At 44.7% G+C, this 11,671-nt stretch overlaps 1 protein-coding gene across 1 annotated transcript in view; it reads right to left on the bottom strand.

Moving 5' to 3' along the window:
- LOC143283299 (prolow-density lipoprotein receptor-related protein 1-like) overlaps nucleotides 1–11,671 on the bottom strand; it is a 264,347-nt gene that overhangs the window by 149,927 nt on the left and 102,749 nt on the right. The window contains exon 2 of the mRNA XM_076589486.1: nucleotides 590–718. Within this exon, the coding sequence (XP_076445601.1) occupies nucleotides 590–718 (129 nt within the window). The remainder of the gene's footprint in view (nucleotides 1–589; nucleotides 719–11,671) is intronic.

Genomic DNA, 11,671 nt, shown 5'->3' with positions numbered 1-11,671 from the left:
CTCCTGCAGCCAAGCTGGGTTCCTTCGGACTTGTCAAGGGGTCGCAAAATTGAATGGACCCCCCACTGCAGTGTCTTCATCACCCACCTCATCATTTATCATCAGCAAAAATAGAAAGAAAAAAAAACTCATGAAAATGTGTGACCCCCATAGCAGCATCTTCATCACCCCCCATCCTAATTTATCCTCGTTAAGATACAGAACACAAAATGTCCAAAATTATGGGGCACCAAACACAAAAGAAAGAGAGAGCATGAATGAATGAATGAATCTTTATTTTCCAACGGTGAAGATATTAGCACTTTGGCCGACTTACACATCTGCCGTTGTTCTAAGAGACACACAAACATGTACGCATATAAATGTAGTTATACTGAATACTTAATACATGTATAATGTACTAGTATAACACAGCGTCAAACTGAGAGACACAACATCACTCACATCTGTACGGAACGGAAGCGAGTAACACACACACGCACACGCACACACACACACACTAACACTAACACACACACACACACACTAACACACACAGAGAGAGGGACAGAGAGAGGGGGGGGAAGAGAGAGGGAGGGAGAGCACTGACCACACTGGGCCTCGTCATCCCCATCCTGACAGTCGTGCTCCCCGTCACAGACCCAGTTCTGGGGAATGCAGTGCTTGCCGTCCGAGGAGAACGGTGACTTGCAGGAAAAGGTGTCTGGCGGGCATTTCCCTGAAACACACCAAGGGGGAGAATTTTTAGCTTGATTTCCTCTCACACACACCACTGGTTTAGTTGATGCATTGATTGTCACATTTATCAATACATAAATAAACAGATAAATAATTACATAAACAGATGAATAAATATTTTTTTAAAGATAGGAGAAGATAGGTAAAACACACACACACACACACACACACACACACACACATAAATAAAAAGAATTGTATTATTCACCTTATGTTGAGCTCTGTACAAATATAGATTATCTACGAAAACTTTCATCTTATGAACCTTATCATTCTAGCTTTGATGCATTCAACTTCAATTCAAAAATGAATATCATGAAAACGTTGTTGTTATTTAGATTATGATTTTTTTTTGTTTGTTTGTTTGTTTGTTTCGGGGAGTTCAGTGGGGTGGGAGGGGTGAGAAGGATCAACAAATAAGACATTACATGGAACGATAACATTCACAAGATTGTGTTTCAAAGATCAATCATCTCCACTCACAGATCTATCTCAACAAAAACATGTTGTGACTCTTTTATTCTACATGGCCGTGCAGCCACACCTGCTCTTTCAAATCACACAAGAAGCACATCTAGTTTTTAATGGACTCCACTGCAATGCGATTCAGTACAGTAATGTACAATATTACTTTTTGACACAACAGGTTTCTGTGTGTGAAATTCATGGTACTCTACCTTTGTAGTGCGTTTTGCCACAGAGCAGCACCGCCCATTTTTTCTTTCCTGTCTGCAAGGGTATTCACTATCTGTTTTATTATCAAAGTGAATTTTTCTACAGAATTTTGTCAGTAACAAATCTCATGTTTCCATGGGTTCTTTTACGTGTGCTGAGTGCACGGTACACAAGGGACCTCAGTTTATCATCTCATCCCCGAATGCAGTGCTTTCTGGTGCAGTGCTGTTGGCTGCCGTCAGCAGGGGAACGATCAGGTTCTGCTTTCATCATTTACATTAAAAGCGCACAGTGGATGTCATTCGGATGATAAGCCTTTGTTCCAAAGCTGCAGGACATTGTTAATGAGATTTTTACCGATAAGCCATTGTTGCAAAACTGTGGCGAAACTGGATCTGATTACTTTTTTTTTTTAATCTTTTTTTTTTAATCTCACGCTCTATTGCCACAAGGAATCATCTTACTACTATTGTTGGGGTTTTTTTTTCTAGATTAATCATATTCTGTTTCTGCACTCAACATTATTCCCTCCCTCCTCCACTCTTTGCTTCTTCATTTTCTCTCATATGCTCAATCAAGTAGGAGTACATGTATGCACTCAAGTGTATGTGACACACTCAGCCCATGTTGCACACATACGCACACATTCAAGCACAAGTGGCACACACAGCCTATGTGACGCATGCACAAATCCAAGCATGTGTGACACACTGAGGCTATGTGACATGTGTGCACACAGTCAAGTATGTGTGATGCACTCAGCCAATATGACACATTAATGCACACAGTCAAGCATGTGTGACACACTCAGCCAATGTGACACATGCGTGCACACAATCAAGCATACTATGTGTGACACACATGGGTATAAATATATGTGACAGACAGCGGCAGTGAACACAGACCTTCAGGGAAAGGAAAGAAGAATAGATGTCGACATTCCTACATTAAACAAGGCACTCCCACATCTTTACATTCTGAAAATACTGTATCTAAAAAAAAATCTTTTTTTTTCAAAATTTCTTTAAAAGCAAAAAAGCTTTTACTGCACAACCCTAAAAACACCATCAAGACCCGAAAAAAATACCACTTTTGTGCAGCCACGGATCACCTCAAGTATCTATCTGTTCAATCAAGACCCTTTAAGCATGGGAGTGAGTACAGGTCCTTGAGCAGGAGTTACGAGGTAAGTTGGGTGAGTCCCTGGCACGAACCCTCATCAAGTTGTCAGCCTGTGATCAAGAGATGGTGGGCTTTGTGCAGTGTAAGGGAATAGAGTTACGACTTCTGTTCCGATCAATATCTTTGTAGCCTGTTAAAATGGTAGGGGAGGGGTGGGTGGTGGGGGAGGGTTTGCACGTCTTTGTTGTGGATTAGCGTGTGGATGGTTCTTTTTGTTCATGGTGAGTAGCAGCTGGGGGTCACGCAATGTGTGTGACTGAGTGAGTGTTTGTCCACATGCATGCACACCCACACACATGTATGCATGCATGTTAAAGTGACAGCTAGTGAGCACAAGTGTCAGTGTAAATGTGTGTGTGTGTGTGTGACAGGACATCGCTGCATGCTCACAAGCATGTGTGAATGAACGAGTATACAGAAGCATGGGTGATGATAAGTAAAGACCTAAATGAATAATGTGTGTCCCCATGCAAACATAATATTAATAATATGCAGTCCTACTTCCCCCCCTCTCTTTGTCCCTGTGTGTGTGTGTGTGTGTGTGTGTGTCTGTGTGTGTCTGTGTGTGTGTGCATGTGTGCATGCATGCATGCATGAGGTTGGGGATGGGGGGTGGGGGGGGGTGGGGAGGGGGAGTGTCAACACTGTGAGTTAACGAAAGAAGATGCAGAGGATGAAGAAGATATAGATGATAATGGGTTCTGTGTTGACACTACTGCCCCTTCCCTCCCCCTTGCAATGCCCACACCACCCCATCTCAAACAATCGACATCTGGAGTCCTCCATGCCGGCTCCCACGCCACCTCCATCACCCCACCCCTCTCTCCATCACCCCCAACACTGATCCCATTCTCCTATGTGCCCCCACCCCCACCCCCACTTTGCACTCGTAAACAAAGTTGCAAAATTCCATGATACAGCGTAAGCCAGAGGATAAATAATGAGTATGGTTTGTTTTGATTCCTATCTTAAGAAAAAACGCTCCCCCCCACCCCCACCCCCACCCCCCTCCACCACAGCCTCCTGCCTTTCGCCTTGGTGGCTGATTTTTGCTATGTTAAGTTGCATTTCATTTTACAGTGTTTGCCGAAAGGATTGAAAACAGATTTGTTTGATTTGTTTTTTACAATAAAAAAAGATTAAAATAAAATTTTAAAAAAGACACCTTTGCTTATTATTCTCCTTCCTTTCAACAACTTGATGATGATGCACAAAACAGTCCTTTCCAAACTAAAAAGATAAATAAATAAACAAATAAAACACACTTTAAGGACAGCCAAACAAGATCTGAGCAGAGGAACCATTTGAAGCAAAACCAAGGCAAGGCAAGACTGCACAAGAGAGAGAAACGATGTAAGACCAAGTCCTCTGTGTGTGTGTGTGTGTGTGTGTGAGAGAGAGAGAGAGAGAGAGAGAGAGAGAGAGAGAGAGAGAGAGAGAGAGAGAGAGAGAGAAGCTTTAGAAAGAAAAAAAAATCATTAATGTCGGGAAAGTGAGTTGAGGAAGGGAGTCAACAGAGGAGCTGCTTCTTGACCCAAAAAAAGGTCCGGCATGAAAATTAATGAAAAAGCAACATTAACCGTGTGATGCTTTTTGCCACAAGGGAAGCAGATCATGCCCATTATATACCCTCCTCTTCCCCGTGAAAATTACTAGACACATTTGACACCAGAAATTCTGTGTGTGTGTGTGTGTGTGTGTGTGTGTGTGTGTGTGTGTGTGTGTGTTTGTGTATGCCCGTCTCCTTCCACCCCTCTGTGTGTGTGTGTGTGTATGTGCATGCATGCACGCATGCACACGGATGTTCTAGATGTAATTGAGTGTTTTGTTTTTTGTTTTGTTTTCCTGGTCAGAGCTATTTCTTCCTGTTACTGCTAATTCATCTCCTTCCAACAGATCCCCATCTCTCTCTCTCCCTCTCTCTTTAAATATCCTCAGTTTTTGAAGGTTTGGTGTGAAATGTGACACCGGTACCTTCACTGTATGATCACACCGCTGAAATGTCAACAACTCACCAACGTAAATAGCAAGTGCCTCAATGGGAAACTCCTCACTTGGCGGCGGTTCTCTCCCTTCGTGTGAGTGTGAGGGGAGGAAGGGTGCGGAAGGTGTGTGCACGTCAGCGAATGCGCAAAGCCTTTCACTTGTGAGTACGAATCAGAGAGGAGAATGACAGAGAACGGCAGGTGGAGAGAGAACAGACAAAGACAGAAAACGAGACAGACAGAAAAAACGGAGAGAAGCAGACTGCAGAACAGAGTCAGGGCTGTTGACCGAGTTGGGGGTGAGGTTGAGAGAGGAAGGGAAGGAGGCGGGGGGTGGGGGGGGGGAGGTGAGTGTCGGAGAGTGAGGAAGGGTAGGTAGTGTGGTGAGGTAGGGGCGGTGGGAGGTAAAGTAAAGGGAAGGTAATTCACACCTGCGTGTAACTCAGTAAGGGTCTGTCGCGCACTGTTGACTGAGAAAAAAAAAACAAAGGAAACATAATGTCCTACACCCCCCCCACCCCTCCACACACACACACACACACCATACACATTCCCTATCATTTCTCACACCGTAGTGTTTTTGGGTGTGTTTTTTTTTAAAAAGGTCTTAACCGGGTCACGGCTACTGTGTTAATGGAGGAAACTACAAGTGAAACAAGAGAGGCATGGCCTTCAAGACTCACTTGTGGCAAATTAAGTCCCCTAGCATTAATTACAGAGTAATTTCCCTATTTTACTATCTGCACCAAAACGTTTGCAAAATAAATAAAACTTCCATGCTTACTAAAGAAGTTCCTTTTTGAACAAAAAAATGATAATAATGACTGCTCTTGTTGTTGTGTCAGAATATCAGATCAAAGTGCCAAGTTTAGAGAATACAAAAAATATAAATATAACAGTAAATGCAGTTTGCATATAATTAGGCTTCATTTTTTTAATTTTTTGTGCCCATCCCAGAGGTGCAATATTGTTTTAAACAAGATGACTGGAAAGACCTGAATTTTTCCTATTTTCATGCCTAACTTGGTGTCAACTGACAAAGTATTTGCAGAGAAAATGTCAATGTTAAAGTTTACCACGGACACACACACACACACACACACACACACACACACACACACCCGAACACCGGGTTAAAACATAGACTCACTTTGTTTACACAAGTGAGTCAAAAAGGAAAGGGGAAAAAAAAGATACTTTACCAACACACAACTCATCAATCGTTTTGACATACATTTACACAAAATTCGTTTTCAGACGTGCAGGCTGTGAGGGTCAGGCAGACAGAAAGAGAGATGATATAGTTAAAGACAAACACACACGATATAACAGCAGGGAAAAAAAAGAAAAATGAAAAAGAGGCAGAGACAGACAAACACAAAACAGCAACAGAAACATACACAGCTATTCAGAGACGCAGAGAGTAACTTGCATACAGTAAACAGAGAGAGAGAGTGACATTAACACTTAAACAGATACAGTTCAACAGAAGCACACAGACAGATTAAAAGCGACTCGAACAGTAAACACAGACATAAATAAACAGTTAGCCAGAAAGGCACAGACAAAAAGTCCCATTCACTAAATTAACAGCGACAAACTGAGAGAAACAGAAAAAGAGTTAAGAAAGGCCTCTTTCCGAAAAGAAAGACAAGTGTGGCTATCTCTATCCTCTGACTTTTTTCTCTTTTTTTTGGGGGGGGGGGATAATAGTAATAATAATTTTTTTTTTTTTAAATTAAGAAAAATAGTCCAATATGAGTAGACGACAGCTTCTAGTTTGAAATGTATATATATTTCTTTTCTACTGAACACACCTTACACAGTGAAACATCCACACACGCGCGCGCGCGCTCCCTCCCTCACAACATAAGTACCCTACCAGCCGACCTCAAAACAAAGAAACGAACATGTACTCAAACAATCACTCTAACAATATCTCCACGTAGGTGGAAAGATTAAGCAGATAACAGCAAACGGCCTGGTGAGCAGGAATGAGATTGGCCCGACATCACACACACACACACACACACACACACACCTCTATCCTATCACTCTCATGATCACCACCCAATATCATTATCGTCCCATTTCAGACATTCACCATCTAATAATATTTCCCTTTTACGACTTCTATTACGGGCTCCCCGGCTGTTTTCAATACACGTCAGCAAACTGCGTTCTCAGGGGAGAAGAGGGATGATTGCGGCAAAAGGAAAGGAAAAAAAAAAAGAAGAAGAAAAAAACCCAAAGAAGATGCTCAAATCCAGCCCGGAACCACCCACGACAACATAATGAATAAATAAATAAATATATTAATGAGAAATCGAATTACCACAGAGACAGGGACGAGGCTGGGGGGAGGAATAGGGAAGGAAGGATTGAATGGCAGAGCGGGGAGAAGGGGAAGGGAGCAAAAGGGAGGAGGTGAGTGAGGCCGGGGGAGGAGAGATGCACAGACAGACAAGACATCAGACATACAGATAGAGAGTGACAGACAGACCGACAGAAAGAGAGACACACAGAGAGAGAGAGAGAGAGAGAGAGAGAGAGAGAGAGTGCGTGCGTGCGTGCGTGTGTGTGTGACAGACAAACAGACTGTGAATAAAATGGTGCTATTTAATCTTTTTTATTTTCAATCCCTTATTAAGCATACATGCGCACTCGCGCGCGCACACACGCACATCCAGAGAGAGAGGGGGGCGGGAGGAGAGGAGGGGGGTAAAAAAGGGAGAAAAACAAACAAGAACTTCACCAGCGCTGAAGCCTTGTAGGAAGCGAAAGAACCGCATCATCATTCTCTCCAAGGCCTGACCGACATCCCCCAAAAACTGATCAAGCCCTTGGCATACCCCGCAACGTCTTCCAGACTGGCGCACGACGTACAGGCTGCCCGGAGCGACAGACTAACCGCGTTACACTGATGTTCCTAATCCCTGCCTGCCACCAACAGCCAGCCACTGTCTTACAGGCATTAGATTAGCCCCACGACGGGCGCCCGACCGCCGAGCGAATAATTATATATAGATCTACGTGTATGTATCCATCCTGTAATAATTTTTTTTTAAGTCACAACAATAACAACAACAACGATAATAATAATAATAATAATAGTAAATGTACATAATGTATATTACATAACGCTTTCAAATGTCTCAAACCGCTTGACAACGACACGTCAGTCAGTCAGTCAGACACAACACACACACACACACACAGACACACAGACACACACACACACAGTGTGAGAGAGAGAGAGAGAGAGAGAGAGAGAGAGAGAGAGAGAGAGAGAGAGAGAGACCTCGGACAACCTAAAACAGACTTTACAAAAATTAGTGTTTAAAAAAAAAAATTGTTAAGTTCGAAACACGTGAAAAGCCCGGTCTCACACAGAAGAGAAAAAAAAAAAGAGTGAACACGATGAACAGGAAAAAGCAGGAGCTGAAGGGGGAGGAAGTTACACGGAGACTGGCAGAGCAGAGCAGAAGAAGATGGCACACCGGTAAATACGGTCCTCGCGCGTTTGTTTGTCTATCTAACCGTCCGTCCGTCCATCCGCTGCCAAGAATCACCACATCTCCGTCCATAAGAAAGAATCGATCCTTCCAGCTGCAGCGACTTCCGTCCTGAGAAGGGAGGGAGGGGGGGGGGGAGAGATTCCTCCTGCTCCCCTTCCCGCCCCGCAACCACTCTCTCTCCCAGTCTCCCATCCCGTACAGTCTTGTAAGACGAATGAATCATGGCCACGCAGCAAATGCGGTGATAGCGATGGGTGGCTTCCCATCATCACTGATTCCATTTCGCCACGATTCATGCATCTCATGTGTGCACATACTTATACACACACGCGCGCGCGCGCGCTCATGTATGCATGCTCAAGCGTACGCAGACACACACTCATGCACGCACGCAAAACCACGCATACACGCTCACGCATGCACGCCCAAGCGCACGCACAGACACACATTCATGTACAGACGCACGCTCGCTCTCAAAAACACATCAATACCATGCAAATACATCTCTGTGTGTTTGTGAGTGAGTGAGTCAGTCAGTCATTGAATGTGTGCGTGTGTGTGTGTGTGTGCGCGCACGCGCGCGCGCGCGTTTCCGACAGAGTCAACAACAACGACCGCTGACGATTTGCAAAAAACACTTTGAGTGGTTCAGTGTTAGATATCAAAACACAGGCGGGATATATCGCCGTTCCGTTTCGGTGCCGTTTCTTTTATATGGAATTCTGTCCGTCCGTCTCTCTCTCTCTCTCTCTCTCTCTCTCTCCACGTATCTTTCACTCTCGAACTATCTCTCCCTCCTACACACACACACACTTTCTCTTATCCCCCCCCAACCCCACTCCACCCCCCACCTCCTCACACCCTCCTCCCTCTCAATCCTTCCCACAACTTCAGTGGCAAACACTGGAAAAGTCTGGGTAAACAGTCTGTTTAGTCCGCCCTGCCATCCCCCAGCGCCTTCCCGTCAGCCGTTTCAATCTGCAGCGATTTTCAGAAGAGATGAACGGATGTACGCATCATCGTCTCCAGACTGTCGCCGTGCTCACCCCCACGCCCTCCCCACACCCACCCACCCATAGTCCCACTTGTCCCCCGAAACTCCCCACCCTGAACCTAACCCATAATCTCCACCCCCATCCCACCCCCTTACACCGTCAACATTCTGCAGTGTGTACATGTATGTGTATGGGTATGGGTGTTATCTTCCTTTCAACATTCAGACTACATGACGAGTAACAGCACGCCATTGCCCCCAGGTTCTGTGTGTATAGTGAGACAATAGTATCATAAAATGATAATACCCCGGTCTGCAGGATGAGTTAAACCACTTAGCGTTCCTGACAACGAGCTGACTGGAGTGTTAAATATGCATGCAGTACCCTATAAAAGGACGCGAGTCTCGATACTAAATATGTCTAAGGTTAATCGATGTTGGAATTCAAGCTTTTGTTAAACAGCTTTATGACACGATGGTTCGTTACAGTGTCATGGTCCGTTGTATTTTGGAATCGAATCACGCCCGTTCTCTGTGTGTGTGTGTGTGTGTGTGTGTGTGTGTGTGTGTGTGTGTGTGTATCCCTCCTTGATTATCTCCAATCTTCCCCAACCTCAGACTCTTCATCCCGACAAGCAAACAATCCTCACTTCTGTCCTGCCATTTCCCCAGCGAAGTTGCTTCAGCTCTTTTCTATTGACGACTGTAGACATCATCTCCAGTCTGTTGCCCAACTCACCCAAATTCCAAATGTCCCCCTCAGCAACGTCAAGAAGTTGTGGCCTCTTCCTCCACCTCTTCTCTCACACACACGCGCGCGCGCATGCGCGCTTTCCATCTCCTCTCCACTATTTCCCCCTTCTGTGTCCAAACGCACACTTCCCTGCTCAAAGCGTGTGGTTAATGGACAAGCAAGGATTCCCCCCCCCCCCCCCCCCCCCTTCTTTTTTTCCTCCCCCTTGTCTCCAAAGACCCTGGTCTACACCGGTATGAACGCTCCGTTTTACATCTTTCCATTTTCACCCCGGTAATAAATCTGGTCCCCCGTCCTCGGAAATTCGAGTAACCTCACCCAGCTCCATTGTCCTATTTACCTACTTTCTGTTTTTCTTTCATTTTGTTCCCGTTGGAGGGAGCAGGGTGGTGGAGAATGCAGTAGAGTTTATTTGCTAATATCTTCCACGGGGCTCCTTTCTATAGACATTTCATCCCCAGAAAAAAAAGGACTTAATCTGAGAAATCCCAAAACGATCCCTGACCTGGCCAGCTCTGAAGTAAACAACAGAACAACTAAAATATATATATACACGAAACAAGAAAGTAATCCCAGTGCTTACGTGGACTACTGCAGAACCAAGTAAAGGCAAACGAGACAAGAAACCAATGGAAACCCCAGACAACAGCGGAGCAACCTAAAGATTAACAAGACAAGACAGTAATGCCAGCCCTGAAGTGGACAATTTCAGGACTTGACATACCCAAGACAAGAAAGAAACAAACAAGCGATATGACTGTTTCTGGAGGACACGCTGACATAATCATTATATGCTGATTACCTTGCAGGACGTGACAAGCAATGTATCAGGAAAGGACTAAAAACTAGACAACAGTAGGCGCGAGAGGAGATGGCTATACAAAGGACTGGCTTCCTCATCACCGACTGATGCAAACTACAGAAACAAGGGACGTGCAGTGTCTTTGATCCACAAAATGACTTTGAACTTTTGCAACAAACTCGAACATTTGAAAAAGAGAACAGAAAAACTTTTCAACTTTAGCTCGTGGAAGATCGGGGGAAATTTGGGGAGCGTGTGTGGGGTGTGAGGGTTGGGGAGGGGGCTAGGGATGGCGCTCGGAGGGGGAGGGGGGTTGTAATATTCAGGAGTGTCAATGCCTCCCCTTTTCTTCCCCCATACTTTTTAGTCTTTTCTTCTTCTTTTTGTAAACAAAATGTCGCGTATCCTTCGTTAAGTCTTTCAACGTTGTTTTCTTTCCTTTACTGGTTTCTATTTTCTACTCTTTGTGTACGGCTTTTCTTCATCGAAGTTTATGGACCACGTTCACTCTGTGAATGTGATTTTCTACGTGAATGACTTCTCTCTCTCTCTCTCTCTCTCTCTCTCTCTCTCTCTCTCTCTCTCTCTCTTTCTCGTTTTTATTTTTCTTTCTTTCTTGTTTTCTTTCTTTTTTTCTCCTCCTGTCTCACACAAGATTTCTTGGTCAGGAGGAGCAAGCTGGGTATTCAAACTGAGAGAAAAAAGAGACTGCAACGAAGCTGTGTGTGTGTGTGTTCGCGCGTGTGACCGCGTGTGCGTGTGAAGTGTGCGCTTGCGTGCGTACGTGCATGAAAGGAGGAGATAAAGAGTTTTACTGAGGATGGTGTGTGCCACAGCCCTCCTTTCACCAGCTCAGAAGACGACAGGGACTAGAGGAAAGAGGGACATAATGACCAACGACTGCGTCGTCTGACTTCGGCGTGAAGTTTTAATCTCATGACAACGAGCGAACACGGAAAGTGTCTTCCTGTTCCCATCACCACCACCCCAACACACACACACACACACACACACACAAGTCCC

Source organism: Babylonia areolata, chromosome 1 (assembly GCF_041734735.1).
Source record: "Babylonia areolata isolate BAREFJ2019XMU chromosome 1, ASM4173473v1, whole genome shotgun sequence".
NCBI lineage: Eukaryota > Metazoa > Mollusca > Gastropoda > Neogastropoda > Buccinidae > Babylonia > Babylonia areolata.
This window is presented reverse-complemented; position numbering and strand designations above follow the sequence as displayed.